Source organism: Sceloporus occidentalis, unplaced genomic scaffold (assembly GCF_023333645.1).
Source record: "Sceloporus occidentalis isolate IW3139 unplaced genomic scaffold, rSceOcc1.0.p SCAF_36, whole genome shotgun sequence".
NCBI lineage: Eukaryota > Metazoa > Chordata > Lepidosauria > Squamata > Phrynosomatidae > Sceloporus > Sceloporus occidentalis.
This window is the reverse complement of record NW_028317016.1, coordinates 4,194,451-4,212,567: the sequence shown is the minus strand read 5'-3', so window position 1 is coordinate 4,212,567 and position 18,117 is coordinate 4,194,451. Positions and strand designations below refer to the sequence as shown.

The 18,117-nt window shown below is 37.8% G+C and overlaps 1 protein-coding gene across 1 annotated transcript in view; it reads left to right on the top strand.

Moving 5' to 3' along the window:
* The first annotated feature begins 7,796 nt into the window (after nucleotides 1–7,796).
* Nucleotides 7,797–18,117, top strand: part of LOC149297863 (transcription factor 7-like) — a 68,636-nt gene continuing 58,315 nt past the window's right edge. The window contains exons 1-3 of the mRNA XM_089488028.1: nucleotides 7,797–7,991; nucleotides 8,091–8,157; nucleotides 9,528–9,634. Coding sequence (XP_089344154.1) covers nucleotides 7,797–7,991; nucleotides 8,091–8,157; nucleotides 9,528–9,634 — 369 coding nt within the window. The remainder of the gene's footprint in view (nucleotides 7,992–8,090; nucleotides 8,158–9,527; nucleotides 9,635–18,117) is intronic.

Sequence of the window (18,117 nt, the reverse complement as noted above, 5' to 3'; positions counted from 1 at the left end):
CAACTGTACACTAAATCAAGACGTATCCTGGAATGTTTGTCGTATCTGAAGTTTTAGGGCTTTTTCCAGGGTTTCGATAAAACGTCCCCATACTTTAAAAAACGATTTTCTTTCTTTGTTCAATGACGTGTATAACCAGTCCATTATAAACAGAAAAAAATTACTTTGTATGTTATAGAAGCAATGAGGGCGGGTCAGGGTGTATCCACTGATGTAGTATGGTCTTTCTGGCCACAGCCAGAACGATACGGGTAAGAGAAAAGTGTTGTATCGGGTAATGACAACACCCCAAGAATCGCAGCCTCTGGGGTGATTTGAAGAGCACAGCCATGCAGGACGGAAAGAAAAGTTCACCAGAAACAGCAAACTGGGGGACACGACCACAATTGCGAAAATCCACAAAGGGAATCAATTTGCAAATATAGTGGCTCGCCCAACCCCCGTAGGGATCAGATGCCACCCCTCTCTGAAAAAAAGGATTATTGCAAAAGGGTTGAAACAAAGAAACCTTCCACTGGAGTGCCAGTCTTATTCGTACGACCTTCCACGCCCGTATAGTCGCATGAAGAAGCGGGTTTTCCACAATCAAGGGTGGAAGTTGCGGTGAGGGAATGTGTAAAAGCGCTGGAAGCGCTACATCCGGGCTAAACTGTTGGTTTAAGTGCGTATCAGGATAAGTGTTCGAATATGAGAACTAATCTGCCACGTAACGATAAAGAGCTGCGACATTATAGTCTCTAATCAACGGTAAGTTGAAGCCTAGGTGTTGTTTTCCCAGTCATAAAGTGGATTTAGCTATTTTTGCACCAGATGAACCTCTGAAAGGCTGTTACCAGAGCGGTATCATCCCTCTTTTTAATAAAGAGAGGAAGGGACTTAATCAAGTACAATAATCTAAGCAAAGATACAATTTTAATGAGGGCGATTCTGCCTGAGAAAGAAAGCGACAAGTTTTGCCATTCCGTTAATTCCTTTAAAAGCCTCTTAATCAATGGTCTGTAATTCAGATCATAGAGAGAGGCAGGGCGTTTGGGAATCCTCACTCCCAGATAACCAATAGACTTAGCCCCCCATTGAATCCCCAGGTCTGGCAAGTGAGGAGGTTTACGGTATGCATTTAAACATAACGCTTGGGACTTGGATTTATTTATGACCCCACCAAACTTATCGAGTACGGTATTTGAAATATATGCGGTGTCGCCAATTGTGGGAGCGCTGTATATAGCAAAACATCACCCACATACGCATAAAGTTTCACCATACATGACCCTATCTGAATCCCCGGTATTTCCCTAGGGGAAAGAAGCAATTTCAAAAGAGGATCCAAAGCCAAATTAAACAGAAGGGGCGTGAGCGGGCATCCCTGATGCACCCCTCGACCCATGACAATAGGGGTCGAGTCCATTCCATTGGTGGAGATGACAGTAGTGGGGCGATCATACAGAAGATATCAGACAAAAAGCCCTGCAGCCAGTTCGCATATACCATTGCCAAAATCTTGATATCCTGATTCAACAGGGTAATTGGCCTGTAAGAACCAATCTGGGTCGGATCTTTATCCGGCTTATTAATTAATATAGTTTGAGCCGCTGTGAGATTGCCCAGGGAAGCGTCCTCATGCACGACACTATTAAACAGGGAGGTTAGAGTAGGCAACAGGTGAGGTTTCAATACCTTATAGAATTCTGCAGGGTATCTGTAAAAGATTCTAATACATTTTCTAACCTCAATAAAGAAATGGACCATATATAATTATTGGTATAGGCAGTAGTCAAAGATATGTAATCATTGTTCATAAATAAATGATTATTAAGATATATTAATATGTTTCAATGATAGGCTTCAAGGTTTCCTTGACCTTAAAATATGGAATGAAGGATTTGCTGAACAGGCATTCTATAGATAGGATAGTAACTTGCTAATGCATGGTATAGTTGTAACTGTAAAAGGGCATTACAATATATGTACAGTGACCACCTAAAATAGGGTTTCGACGTGTAAAGATCTTAGTGAGCATGTTTACCCAATTAGGTGAAGACCAATAGACTGACAAGACTGACATCATTAATTCAAACCGTGTATATAAGTTAAGCCTTGGAGAAGCATGGGAGGAGAGGTAGAGGGGAGATGTACTTGCCATCCACGGACTCTTCAGGTCCCAACACTCCCTCCCTCCATCCTCAGGAATGCAGAGGACAGATGTCATGAACTAAATTCCTCTAGAAGGTTTTGTAAGACTTGTTTCGTATTATTTTTGTTATCTACTTTTTATATTCTTCTTCTATTTTTGTTCGTATTAAATGTTTCACCTTTGTTTGCATCTAAGTGACTCTGCCTATTTTTGACGCACATACATATATATGTGTTGATCCAATTATTTGAAGTTTGTATTGGCCCTATATATTTTATTACAGTATCCATCTGGACATGAGGCCTTCTTATTATTTAATTTAGAAATAACAGACTGGACCTCATCCAATATATCTCTCTGGGCTAAGTGTAAAGCTTAGCAAAATAGTCCTGGAAGGCTGACACCAACTGATTTGGGGAGACCTCCAAGTGGCTCACATTTTTTTTAAGGAACTTGGCTGGTAGGTTTTTCAAACTAACCATGCTTCTTCTGCGAATTTAGGCAGCCTCAGTTGTGCTAGTAGGGTGGAACCTTGACAGCTGCAGAATAAATTTGAGGCCAATCAGATGCCTCTCTGATGATGGTATCTGCCTATACTTCTCAGCATTGAAGAGACCAATGCAGCCCCAAACTTCCAAGGAGCCTCCACCATGCTTCACTGTTGCCTACAAACTTTATTTTTGTACCGCTGTTAAATCCCTTGGCGAACAAACTGCCTTCTGCTACAGCCAAATATTTCATATGTTGACTCATTTTCCAGAGTTCAGAATCTAGTGAAACAATCCTTGTGTTAGGCAGCACTCAAATTCTTGGTGCCCGAGCAGGACTCCACCGGATCCAAAACAAGATAACTTAGTAAATGGACGTGTTAACAAAAGGATCTTTTTCAAGGCATTGGTGCTGTTGTTATATCATGTTTTTTATTTTTTAACCTTCCAGAGTTCCAGTCATTTTTCTGCACCCCAGTTTATATTTTTGTCGTGAATGGCCTTGTTTCCATTTAGGAGGTATGAAGACCACCTCTGACCAGACTTCTCCGGACATGTAGAGTGTACCATGGTCTCATTGTTTTCTGCCTGAGCTGATACTACTGCTGTATAACAAAGGAACAGTGGCACACCAAGAGTATTTAAGTGAACGTACACATGAATATTTAAGTATGGGTGCAACCTGTGCCCACCAGGTATATAGAATAAACACAAATAGTTAAATGAATTTGCACTTCGAAAAAGGAAAAAAGCCAAAAGTATATGGATAAAGTATTTCAGCTTTAATCCCACAAACAAAAATATAAAATACAAAATCTATTTAATGTTGTGGAAATACTTTTGGCTTTTTTTTTTCTTCTTCCTTTTTTTGAGTGCAACTCCATTCAATTATTTGTCTTTAATCTGATGGTAGTGATGGCAATCTTCCAATTGTGAAGGGAGGTAAGCGTGATGAGTCTTTCATCTGCTGCACTAAGTTTCCTTGACCGTCCACTGCTTCTACGTCCCCAACACTGCCTATTTCTTTGCCCTTCTTCAAAATCGTCTGCCTTGGAGAGACCACGCTGATGCGGTATAAGTACCTTGTGTTTTGTTGCTGTGCTCAGTCTTTCCATGGTGTACGACTTTTGACATTATAGCCTAACCTTGTTAGGGAGTTTGGCTGTTTTGCCCAGTTTTATTCCTCCTTCACAGCTGTTTCATTGATTGTAGGGGTTACATATTAAATTGTAACCATTAAATCAATAGTTGAAGCTTAATGCAGGGTGTAGTACAAGAACTATTTATTCAGAGGCACACACAGGGTCCTTAATACAGACATAAATACATTTTTAACATAGTGGAATACAATGGGGTAAGGGATGGGAAAAAACAACAATTTAGCGCACAATGGTGAAATAATAGCTTGTCACTCCCTGGTTGCATCCTGGCTGTCTGCCAGACATAATCCCCTTAGCAAGTGATAAGACAATATACTTCTGGGGGTAGCTGAAAACAGGGGGTGACACAGGGAAAAGTTATGACAAACAAATAATTGCAAACCCATCATCTGTGTTGGCAAAGTACAGTACCAATCCTAAATCAATATCAGCGCTCCACAGTCCTCAGAGCCTGTAATATTTAGGAAATATGGTTAAACCTGTACCAGGGGAAAATCGGTAGAAACTGACCCCCTGTAACCAAACACAGATGTCTTTACAAGGCCAGGGCCCATAGTCAATAGGGAAGAGGCTGTCTCTCAGGCCTCTCCAGGGGCCCCAGTGATGGAGGGTTCCGTCACAAGGAGTATTCCAGGCAAAACCCAGAGAGTTCCCAGGCATGTAGACTATGAATGAGAATCCTATGTGTGTACATATATATTAAGTAGATCCAGGTGCTATCTACCAGGACGCTCCATCAGCCACCAGAAGACACCACCACCAGAGGTTTTTTTTTTTGTGAAATAGTGTTTGTACTAAGACAGGGATATGTGAAGCAAACATATTTAGGGGCATATTGAAGTAATTCGACAGTCAAGGTTACCATGCTACCCCTGCATGCAGCAGATACTCTCAGGGTCTGTATAAATCCTGCAACCAGGTTTCGCCCCTACAAATATTTCTATGTAACAAAGGTGATCAATGTAACTATGAACAGAGAGGTCCAGCAAAGAAAGGGTAATATGTGTGTTTCTCCTGATAAAGGAAAAGTGTAAAAAGAAACAAATGGAGAGGTTACAATGCCATATAGTTTAACATCATAAATCCAAGCGTAGCTGCAGCGCCAAAAGGACCTGGTCCAGGTTCCAAACTGCGACACAAAAACAAATAGTTGGGCCAGCCGACTCCAGCATCACACAAGGATATCCATGAATGTAATAAATGAATTTTATACATTCATAGATATCCTTGTGTGATGCTGGTGTTGGTTGGCGCAATTATTTGTTTTTGTAAAGGAAAAGTGTGTTTCAGGAACTTCTGACATTTCTATTGCCCCCTAAAACATTTCCCATAACATTTTGTTGCTTTATCATATTTGCTGTGCTATTAAGCAACTACAAAAGAGAAAGGGATACAGAATATGAGTATTAAAATTTTGCAGACTTTTTAAATACAGTATATGCATTTAAAAATGTTATAGTATCGTCAAGAAACATGCTAAAAGAGGTGAAAGAAAAAAAAAAACAAAGGCACCTCATACTCTGCCAACTGGTGCTAAAATGAAACCAGGTGGAAATAGACCTAATGAAAAACCCTGGTTAGTGTTTCTAAAATATATACTTTTCTTACTTTTAATGGCTGCCTTAGAATACTTAGAGACACTTCAGATTTGCATAGTTTAGCACCTAAATAATTTGGCCAAAAGTATGTGGACACCCTTCCTAATTATTGAGTTTAGGTGTTTCAGCCACACCTACTGCTAACAGGTGTATAAAACCAAGCACAGACATGCCATCTCCATAGACAATCTTTATGAATGGGTTGTATGGAAGAGTTCAATTACTTTAATCGTCATATGATGCCACAAGTCAGTTTATAAAATGTCAGCCCTGCTAGATTTGCCCTAGTCGGTTGTAAGTGCTATTATTGTGAACTGGAAGCATCTGGGAGTAACAACAGCTCAGCCATGAAGAAGTATACCATGCATGCTCACAGAGGAGAACCGTCATTCGTAAGAATCCACTGTGTTCTGTAGTATCACTCTCTACAGAGTTCCAAACTGCATTTGGAAACAACTTTAGCACAAGTGATATTAGCTTCTTGAAATGGGTTTCCATGGCCGAGCAACTGCACACAAGCTGAAGATCGCTATTTGCAATGTCAAGCGTCAGGAGGAGTAGTGGAAAGCACACCGCCAACAGACTCTGTTGTGATGAATCATGTTTCACTGGACGTCTGATGGGCAAATGGACAAATCTGGATTTGACAGATGGCTACTGTAAAGCTTGGGGCTGATTTTCAGAGTTTGGCTCCTAGTTCCAGTAATGTTAATGCTACAGCATAGAAGGGCGATATGGACAATTGCATGCTCTCAGCTTTGTGGCACCGGTTTGAGGGAAAGCCCTTTCCTGTTCCAGCATGACTGTGCACAAAGCAAGGTCCATAAAGACACAGTTTGACAAGTTTGGTGTGGAGGAATTTGAGTGGCCTGCACAGTGCTCTGACCTTAACCCCACTGAACATCTTTGGGATGAAGTGGAATGCCAGTTGTGAACCAGGCCATCTTGTCCAGCATTAGTGCATGACCTCACAAATGCTATTTTGGAGGAATGGGCACAAATTCCCACAGACACACTCCAAAATCTTGTCGAAAGCCTTCCTTGTTTTGGAATGAGATGTCGTCTTATAATCAGGGTCGTCTTATAATCGAGCAAATACGGTATTTAGTCCATCTAATCTGCCCATGTTCCTCATAAAAAGACTCAGACCTTAGTCTTGTCTTAGATTCAAGATAGCTTTATGCCTATACCATGCATGTAGCATCTACCATTTGTTCTGGGAGCCTGTTCCATTTATCTACCACAATCTCAGTAAAGTAAAGCTTCCTTACATTACATGTAAGACAGTCATCCTCTAGTTTCAGATCACAAATTCTCATTCTAACATTTCTCCTCCTGAAATAAACTTCCCTCCAGTACTTTAGTAGCCCTCCTCTAAACTCCCTGCAAACCATCAATATCTCTCTGGAGCTGGGATCTTCAGAAATGTACACCAGGCCCAGACTGGCCATCTAGAACACTCAGCAAATGCCACAAAGTCACCCAGACTTACGCTACATCATTAGATCGGATGCAGCAGTGTGTGGCCACCAGCTGGATATGCCTGACCGCACACGACGTAAGCATAAAAATGCAGCATGCGATTGTTCACATCCAGCCGTAGGCCGCAGTTATGTCTTCCGGCGGCTGCTGGTCTTAAAGTGCCAGGGCCACCTTGTTATCACCAGTCCCATCCTGCTGTACACAATACTCTGGGTGAGGTCTGACCTGATATTAATAAATACATAATGCCATTTGTTTTTTGGGCACACTGATAACATGGGCACGAGTTCAGAGAAGTAACGTTACCATAGGGACTTGATTGGGAAAATGTTGAGTAACACTTTTTTTTTTGGAACTCATGAAACAAAAAAGCCACACAAACATTTGAAACGACATGCATTCCTCCAACTGCAAAATTAAATGATAATTACAAACAAGAAATGTAAAAAAAAAAGTGGCTGGATCGTGAACACGAACTCTCAAAAATTCCCTAAATGTAAATATTTGTAAATTCTTTCGGGCACCCCTAGCCAGAGCTTGCATGGAGCTCTCACAATGAGTGTCTGTCACTTTAAGATCAGAGCTCTCATCCGTTTGTTCAGCCCCTAAGTGCTCAGTGCGGCTATCAATCAGCAGGCGGCTGCTTTCTTTGATCTACTTCTGCCTTCCCCCTTGTCCTCAAACGATCACAGGCTGCCTGCGCCGCTCGGTATCCGTGCCGCCAGCTCCCTTTTCTTCACTTTCACTCATATTTGCCTCCCTGCAAAGTTATTCTTTTTATTTTTTTACCCTTTAAGCCCCACCGCCGGTTTGATTTACTTTTTTGTATTGTTGTTGTAGTAATGCAGCGGGAGTGATCGTTGGGGGGGGGTTTACAGTCATCCAATCGCATTGCTGTCCCGGACCTGGCAACCAGAAACTCTCAATTGTAAAGAAAATGCCCCAGCTCAACAGGGGAGAAGATGATCTGGGGGCCAACGACGAGATGATTTCGTTCAAAGACGAAGGTGAGCAGGAGGAGAAGATCCAGGAGAATGCTTTTACAGAGCGAGACCTCGCGGACCTGAAGTCCTCTCTAGTAAACGAATCCGAAACGAACCCACATGCTGCAGCTCCTGGAAATCACCCAGAGGTAAGACCCCCGAGGAGCCCCCCATTCCCCCCCTGAGCTTAAGAACAGCCAAGGAAGCCTGTCCTGTAAAAAAGTTCTGAATTCCTGCTGTTTTCACAGGCGATCAGGCGTGCACAAGATGCTCAGAGGGCTTATCAGGAGAAACTCGAAGATCACATGGAAGAGGGTAAGCTCCAGCAAGTCTCTCCCTCCTCCTTTACTCTTCATGCGAGACCCAAGAAACTCAGGGGGATGAATGCAGAGGGGGCCACTGGTGTGTGACCTCCCCTGAGTCCTACAAGAAGGCTCCATCAGCACTGCCTGCACTTTGTATGGCACAATGAATACTTTTGTGCTGTTTGTCAACATGTATGTATGCCCATGCCTGCATGTGTGCGTGTACACTGTGTATGTATAACTTGTATGTATGGGTACAGCGGTCTACTAAAACGAATATATATATTATATGTTTAGTTTTTTTTCACAAGACACGCTGAGCTTGGTGCAATTTATTAGTGCTTTTATAAGTTATTTTCCGGGATGCTTTCAATCCATGTACAGTATCTGAAATATATGAAAGTATCGCCTGCTTCCTATTGTGAAATAAAGTTTCTAGAAATATTTAAAATTAGCTCAACTTTAAAAACCTATTTTTATTTTATTTTTTTTTTACCAAAATGCACACCTGTGATGCAATTGCTACTAAAGATGGACTTTTGAAAAAGTACAAGCAAATACCTGTAATATTTATTTCAGTCCTGGTAATATTTCCTAAAACGCACCCATAGGCAGAATTTTAGAAAGCTGTCAAAAGCCACCGTTGGCTTCTTGACCGCTTAGGATGGTCACCTTGTTGGTTCTGATGTGGCAGCTGGGATGTTCAGGGTCTGAAACTTGCCAACACGCATACCTTGGGTTGGCGAGATTCTTTGTCTAGAAGTAACCTGTCTAGAATTGTCACTAGTGTTTTTTTCCACAGGGTCAGGGGAGTGTTACTAAATACGACAGATACAGTGGTTTGCCAGAAAACTTTCACTGCATCAATTGAGCCAATAGAGGAAGTTCTATTACCTGTGTTTTGATTTGTCATTTGTCGACCCCGCAGTTTTTACCTTGAAGTGACACCTTGTGGGATTAGTCACTTGTGATCAGAGGGTAAACAGAGCTCCCTACTCAAACAAAGAATGTTTGAAGTGTGCACATAAGTCTGATTAATCAAGAACAAAGCTTTGTCTAGACAGCAGCTGATAAAGATTGGAGGAAAACATCAATATTTTATTGGTGAGAATTTGTTTAAATCCTGCCATTCTTCCCTATAATAGGGAATTTTAATCTTGGAAATACGAATGACATCAAAGCTTTCAATGTGATAAGCATATAGACACACACTTGATAAAAGATAAAACATTTATGCAAATTGCTTATTCTAATGCTAAATCGTAATGACTGGAAGTCGATGTCTCATACATTTGAATGTTATTTTTTTGCTCTAAATCTAAACGTACATCATTTTGAAAGTGATCTAACGTATTGTTCTCTTCGTGTTTCTATTACCAGGAATTAAACAACAACAAGAAATTATGTATAAGAGTTCTGGATATTCTGGTTATCCGTTCCTCATGGTGTCCGATCCCTACCTTCCCAATGGATCTATGTCTACACTGGTGAGTTTTTTTAGTACGGTATTTTATCCCACATTTGAAAGTGCCTCCAATGTTTGGCATACTTATATTTACGATAATTACGATGTTGCAGTACAAAACAAATTTTCTTAAAAAGTGTACTATGTAGGGTTTACAATCTAAAAAAAGCATGTGAGTTTATATCAAGTTGTATCTAACTAGTGGTAGTAGCGGGCCACCGCTTTAAGTAGGTTAGTACTTAGGTGTACTTAAAGTATAAGGTATGTAGCAAACGATTGAGTACCACTTATGTGGATTGATCTATACAGCTCACAGAGAAAATATCTGGTCTGTATAATTTGAAATATCAAACACACACATTTTATTTTTGTTATGCTGGTGCATTAACCTCTATGTACTTTGTCGCATTGATGAACTTAATGCGGCTACATATACACCGTTTTAGTAAATTCAAAAGTATATATTTTTTTCTGTCAAGGATGTTTCTTCATTAAGATGAGGCTAATTTTTTTTTAATTTGAAGTCTTGATTTACAAGCTCTTAAGTAGCGATGAATCATCCTTAGTAATAACCAATGCCTGTCTGTTATTAAAAATATGTTGAAAACTGTTGAACAATTAAAAAATATCATCACCGCACATAGACCATTTTAATACTGTAATGATGTTAATCTTTGGATGTGTGGAGCCACCACCAAATTACTAAAGTAGTAGAAGCCAACTATAGATGCCCTCATCAGGATCTAGCTTTAATAAAAAAATGGATTATTGCCACCATAAAAGGTATGTATAGTTCATAGAGGACTTTAATTGTTGTCTAATGGCAGGACATGCTGCTAATGGTCTTGAAAACAATATAAGTCATTATTAGGAACCATTAGTTTGTAATTTCCATCAATTTTGTGCTATAATTTTCTAATATATAGGGCATGTAATTGTCCTTACTATGGTCATTACACCATGGCATTGTGTTCCATGGAGAATGATCCTTATCCAGGGATGTAAAGGGTGCTGGAAACTATCCACCAAACTTTGAAAGAAATAGTAAATCAGGAGAAAACAATTGAGCACTTATAATATAAGTTATAAAGTTTGCACAATCATTAACTTAATTTAAAAAAGCTACTTTATCTTCATCTATTACATCCTACTGTAAGCGTTCTGTTTATCTTGGTGGGATCAGCTCATGTAGCATCGGTATCCATACTTAATGTCATAATACATAATTAAACCTTACTTTTAATATGGGTATGATTGGCATAATTGATTTATTTAGGTAAAAAAAGCATTACTGTCTAACGAACATGAGACCTCTTAATGTATTCTATTTAGGATTTTCTTTTTAAACACAAATAATCAGGGATGGCGCATCTCTGCAAAAATGTTACATTGTCCAAGCATTTTGAATTGTAACTCTTTTTTTGGCTTTAAAGGACTGTATAAATTCTCTGACCCCCCCCCCCCACTATAGAAAAACAAAAAATAAAACCGAAGCTCTATGATCTGATGGTTCTTGCTGCTGATTGGCTGCTTGAAGTAGTCCATTGGGTGCAAGAAAGTGTTCCCATTGAAATCCGGGATTGCCTGCAGCGTTCCCCCCGAGCCATTGCTGGCGCTGACTGGAGGTGGGTCTGTCGTATGCAGGGAGATACGTTCAGCAGAGCACCTCTCCTGCGCAGCATTTAGTAGGGTGGGCAAAGGGGCAAATGTATAATTCCACCCCATGCATATGCTAAATGGACTATGCAAAAATGTAAAGGGACCACACAGGTATCATATGTATTAAAGTGCATTTGATGACTGGAGTGTCCCGTTAGCATTTGCACATATCACTTGCAAAAGACACCTGAACACCTTTTGACCTCCTGGGCATTTTAAGGGTGCTATCCACTTAACCCATTACTTTCGCTATCTTTCGTGTTAAGCAAGTGAACCATATCATCTCATCGCATGAAAACAATTTAGATTTTTTTTTTTAGATTTTAGTGCTTGCCTTTATGTTTCAAAATAAATATAACTAAGGTAATTATTATTATTTATTGTTTTATATATCTCCGTCCTATTCTGCAGCACTGTACAATAAACAGGATGTGACAAGTAGTATATAACATAACAATAATACTTACAGAAGCAACAGTTGAGGAGGGCCATGCTCAAAAGAGTTTACAATCTAGAGTAATACATTTTAAGATTAAGGAATAATTTCTGGGAAGAGTTTGGAAGCGGGAATATTAGGAATGATATTTCTCATGCCGTATATATTTACTAAAGTGTTAAACTTTACAGAGTGGGTAGAACAGCAGCCTGTTAAAAATATGTGGCAAATGTTTTGTCTTTTGAATATAATTACATGTTTTCATTTTGCCCAGTTTAAAAAAAAAATAAAAAAAAATGAACTAAACCACAGATGTGCGGGCGATAGATGAAGGTGATCATAAGTGCATGGGCTGAAACTTAAACTGTTAACTGAAATATGACTTCACTGTGTTTTTATTCTTCTTTTTCTTTCATTATCGGGCAGTTGAAATAGTAGAATTACTTTGTTTAGTTCTTTATTACCATCTATAGTATCTATGCTGTATCAGAATAAATAATGTTTCATAGGAAGCCAAATATTGACTTTGAAAACTGATGTTTATTTTGAAACATGGTTGTGCATTTTTTTTTATTTTTTTTTATATTTTTTTTATATAATTTTGCTATGAGTATTAATATTCTGTTTGGTCCCAAGACATGTGATACAATTTTCTAAACCTCCAATTAAGGTATATTGTATTATTGTATTAACAAAGAAGTGATAATATAATCTCTATTATCTAATAATATGATCCTAAATTAGCAAAGACAAGCTCTGTTTTTGTTCTAAAATATGCAAGCCATCATATGAAAAAGTATTTAAAAGTGTTTTCCCCAAACGCGGTTTCTCTGTGTTTGCATCAAAGACTCATTTTGTTGTGTAATATCATCTTTTGCTGATACTGATACAAGTTTTTTTTATATGCTGCTCACGTAGCAGAGCAACAGGGACTATTTCCTTCCCAGTAATTCCATGTAAATAAATAAATATATTTTTATATACACATAAAAGGCAAACTGCCACATCTGAAATAAAACCATAATTGAATCCAGCGATGAGAAGCACTCATCACTTGTGTTGCTTTTCTAAATTATTTTTTTTTCCAGTTGTGACATCTCATCTGTCTTTACCAAAGGAATAGACAAAGCGTTTCATCAGAATTGTACCTTTATTTTCTATGGCCCTTTCTTGAAGGTTGTGATTTCCTCAATCCGTCTATGTTGGTCAACATAGTTCCTTAACTGTGAGAAAACCACAATTGACTAACCTTTTATACATTTGCTATATAGATCCCAATATCGCTCCACTCTTTTTAATTTGTTTTTGAAGATACAGGTATATCTTAACCTTGTGCTATAAGTAAATTCCTAATATCATCAAACTAAGTTTTAAGAATCATCCTTTTTTTATTTATTTTTTTTTTTTATCGACCACTAATTACACTAATTTTCATACTTTTTTATATTTTTATACTGGGCATCCTTTGGATTTAGTTTGTATTAAATTAAAAGTTCTGGAGAACATCAGAGATTAATTATTAAATAAAAAAAAAAACAGATTGTATTGGTTTTCTGTAAATAATTCAATTATTAAGGCTCTTGGGAACAGCCATGTTTATTTTTAGCAGGCCTCATAAAATAACTTCTGTGATATATTTGCCAAATTGATATGTAAACCATATGAACATTAATTATATAAAATTGAAATCCCAGTTTTAAAGCCATGTACACATAATAATAATAATATATGATTAACAGAAGTTTACATTCTTCAAAAGAGAAACATTCGAGACAAAGATGAGAAGAAACAGGAGTGACAGAATTGGTCAGAATTTCATTCCGTGCTCCTCTGTGCGTAGAATCCTACAGGAGTATCTAAAGCTCACTAGGAAAAATATATACATATATGTGTATAGGTCAGGCCTATAGGTGTAAAGACCTGCTGAGTAGTATTTCTGGAATTTCTCCTTTATGATTTTATTACATACCACATGCCGCAGGATAACATACTACATATTTAAGTCATCAACGTATCCCATATATGTGTATCCTGGAATAAAAGCTGATATGGCAACCCTAACCTTCTCCTTTTGCTTTCTGTTTTCTAGACACATATACATTCTATACTTAATAAATAATTTAGTAAATAAGCTCTGTAGCGTTCTATCATCTGTCAAGGTATGAAGCGGCAAGCGGATCTTTGCATGTCTCTGTCAGATCATAAAAGAAGGGTTTAGTCCAGTGCTCTAAATTTATATTTACCTGGAGCAGGATTCCAGTTGCCGTTGTGGAACATGGTCAAGAATAAGAGCTCTTTATATGAAATAACTCATATTATAAGATGCCTTTTTGCTTACCTTACCCAATTAACATGCATTGGGAAATTAACTTTGTGTGTTACAGATTAGGGTCTTGTATAGCATAGCTTGACATGCCTGATGAACTGCTATGTTGGACAACATTAAATTGGGGAGTGATTACAAGAACACTTTCGTAATACAATTAATTATGGTGGATTTAGGAGGAAGAATGTCCAAATTATTCCTGATGTACATGATGGTTGTTTATCAAAAAGAAAGCTCAAGGTAGACACAACATATTTGGAGCCACAATATATTATATTATTTTTGGAGTAACAACTCGTTGGTAATAAAATCCTGTAGCCAATTTTAAATATTGGAGTGATGAGGATTGTTGAGGAGTGGCTGACAGCAAGCGGGGAAGCAAAATGAATGGACTTGTGCATCCTTTGCAATCCAGTGGTCAACTAGTATACACAGAAAGAGCCTCTGCGGAACATTCCAGATTTCCCCCGGGATGTGTTATGGTGGTCTGCTCTTAGGCTTTGTAATCTAATTCTATAGCTCCCTTTTGTACAAGCTTAACCACTTAAGGACAACATACTATAATCCATGTAAACGCATTTCACAAATCTATTTTTATAAATTGTTTAAAATTAGTTTGTGAATATATAAGTTTGTGGTCTTGTCCTATTGCACGCTCAATCAAGATGATCTAAGTCTTTGGAGAGCCACAAACACCAACACTTTTCGATGTAGTGTGTGATGCACTATTATAATTGTTTGATTACATGGTAATTAGAAAACCCCTTAAAGTTCAGCCTTCAGGAACGAGGTTGGAGTACTCTTTTTTTTTTTTTTTTTTTTTTTTTCTGGAGGGCTAGTTTGTGTTTGTTTGAGGATTTGGCGTCATAAGCTCTCCTTTTGATGAGTTTATACACTTAAAGGAAAATTTCCTCCCGCAAACATAATGTTTATAGGCAGGCAGGATTAATTTGATAATCCTATTTTAAAGGCATGAGTCCAAGCCAGCTCCCTTCCAACTGTCACGGGGTCCTGTCACTTTAAATCCCCTATTGTGGAAATCATTTGATTAATTGCTTTTATATTTCATGTATCCGCCTTTGAGGTGGTTTCAGGCTTTGGAGTTCAAATCTGTTTGAACATTAGTCTTGAACAAAATCTTCATGTTTTTTTATGTGTAATTGAGTTGAGGCTTGAGGGAATTTTTGTCCTGTTGTAACATATGCTCTTTTTGACAAAGAACTAAAGCACATAGAAGTAAGTTGTGTGGTTCACATATAACTTAACACACAAATGAGGCTTATGGGCATTTTGTATTGTCAGGGAGATGTTGTATGTTAAGGTAACCCTACGAAATTTAAAGAAAACCCCCCAACAAGTTAAGTAAGTTTTCTAGCCTATTTTAATAAAGTGTCAGTGTGTTTCACACTACTATTCAGTTGTTATTTCCAAAGATCAATGCTATATTTAATAGTGATTACAGTGATATTATTAATTATTCCCTAAACTAAATTGCTATTGCTCACAGAAATGAAATCCTGCAGATACAAGTATTTATTTAATTTTTACAGGCAAAGGCTAAGAAGAGCACCAGAGGTATAACAAAAATGAGAGAGGGGTCTTAGGGGTTTGCAGGAGTAGTTTGAAACCTCATGGTCATATCCTTTAAAAGTAGTTTGAAGTCTGATTGACCAGAATAGTCAAATAAGCTCTTGTCCAAGTTATCGAGTTGTTTCATCATACAGGTCTGATTTATTACCACAAACTTTAATACTCATTTGTTTTTAATAAAAAATGAGAAATCAGACTCTAATAACTAATTCACCTAAATATAGAGCCCATGGACTGATGTTGGGGCTTTGAAAGTCAGCCTAATCATCTTTCCAAAAGCATTCTTTTTCTACATTCTTCTACCGCACCTGTCATGTACTAGCACCACACACCTCAGTCTTCTTCCGGCATGAGCTTGAATCAGCATGGCTTCCCGTGTGATGTAATGACTCACGCATGTAGGTTTCAGGCTGATTGAAATGTTCCTCCATATTGCACTGGAGACTCTTTCATTTAAAGACAGTGTCATGTCCGGACATTGCATTGCCCATAGAAGAATGCATGTTAAAGCACTCTACGAGTACTCGCTACTTCCAAAACACAAATAAAGTTGGAGCACTCGCTTGACACAGAAGATGCAGCCACAAAGCTGCTGCCTTCCCTCTTCTCCATAGTCCAACTTTTCTTGCCACCGATTGGCCCGGATTTATCAGATGCATGAAGTTAAAACAGAACAGCCAGGAATAGTTTATATTCACAGAATAGGATACATTATATATATATATATATATATATATATATATATATATATATATATATATATATATATATATATATATATATATATAAATATTATTTGTATGTATAAGTGAGTTTCTGGGTGGGAACACTTTCTTGTCAAAACTGCCTACCTGTATGTTACCTTCCCTTTGGCTATCCTTATTATTTATTTATTTTTCTTTAAACATCACGTGCCATTTTGTATATTTTTTTTTAATTAGTGCACTATATATTACGTTTTGATCTCTGAACAGAAATACCTGGTAACCACAAAATTACTGTATCTTTTTAATCTAGTAACAGCTACTTGAACAGAATTTAACAAAACAAGTGTCAAGGATTTATGAATTCTGGGCTTTTAAACTAATAATTCATTTTTAGTTTCAATGGATCTTCAATAATTCGATATTTTGTAATACCAGCAGTACACTTTGAATTTTTTTATGCTGAGCTCTTCTTACAAAATGTATTTAAGTGGTTTGTATATTTTTCCCTAACGGTTAAAATACCTATTCTCCGTTCTGAAGTCACAACAGGTGGTTAGTCTCATATATATATATATATATAACTGTAACCCTTTAGATTGTCCTGTCTGGAGAATAGGGTTCTTCCTATGTTAATCTATAACAAAAATGAAAAATGTATCACTGAGGCGCTGTTGTGGAACACTTTCAAGTAGAAGGAACTCTATACATTTCTTGTATATCATTTATCTCGTTTGTGCCACTTTTCTATAGATTTGGAAAAATAGTAGTGCTAATAATGAATCTTAAAAATGACACAAAAATAATTCAAACAGACTTGTATTGTTCTATACAAGATAATGTTAAAACATATATACAAGCGTATACTCTATTTAAATAAGCAAACACTTGATTTTTAGATCATAGCATGTTTTTTAATCATATGTGTTTCTCTTTTGTAACAAAGTCCCTGTCTTTTCCTTCTCATAGATTTGACTGTACCATATGAAACCTATTAAAATCACTCTTGTAAAATCCACATCACTTTACCACATGAAAGGGTAGATCCTATAAATAGCCGTCCTCAGAGGATGCTGGGGTAGTTACAGTTTCACTGATCATGAAAAGGGTCTGTTCCTAGCCCATGTCTAGAAACGAGGCTCTGCTTTGAACTTTGTAAACCATGTTTGTGTTGGGCTTCTTCCTATCGTTTATGTTGTGGCTACCCATTTATAAGTAGCACCTATAATGAGACCACAACTAATAACTTAGAAAACGATCTTGTTGGTTTGTATATTCTCTGCCTTTAAAGCTGAATTCACTTGGCAACATGGAGAGGAAATAGAAAACAAGTAAGATTTGTTAAATGCATTTCTTTCTCATTATTTGTATTCCCTGTACGGATCTTGGGAACCATTCTTATGTGGCCATTAATCATTGTGATACAAACACCATAGCACTGAAATAGTCCTTCCCATTTAAATGGTGCAAGGACAAGTTAAAGTATTTGGGGGGTCTGGCTCAGCGGAGACTGGTCATGTCTCTACTGTGAAAACCTTCAACCTCTCCTAAACGCTCTCATTGCTGACCTAGATAAATGGAGACTTTTTTGACGTGGCAGGGGTGCATCAACACTATTAAAATGAATATCTTGCCCTGTTTGTTATATCTTTTCAAGCATCCCCATAGATCTTCCTAGGGACTTTTTTTTATTTATTTTTTTTTAAATCTCTTCGACAAGCCACCAACATTTATTTGGACTAGCCCTTCCAGATTTCCACTGAGGCTAGGTTTCCACTTGGTTTTTTTTT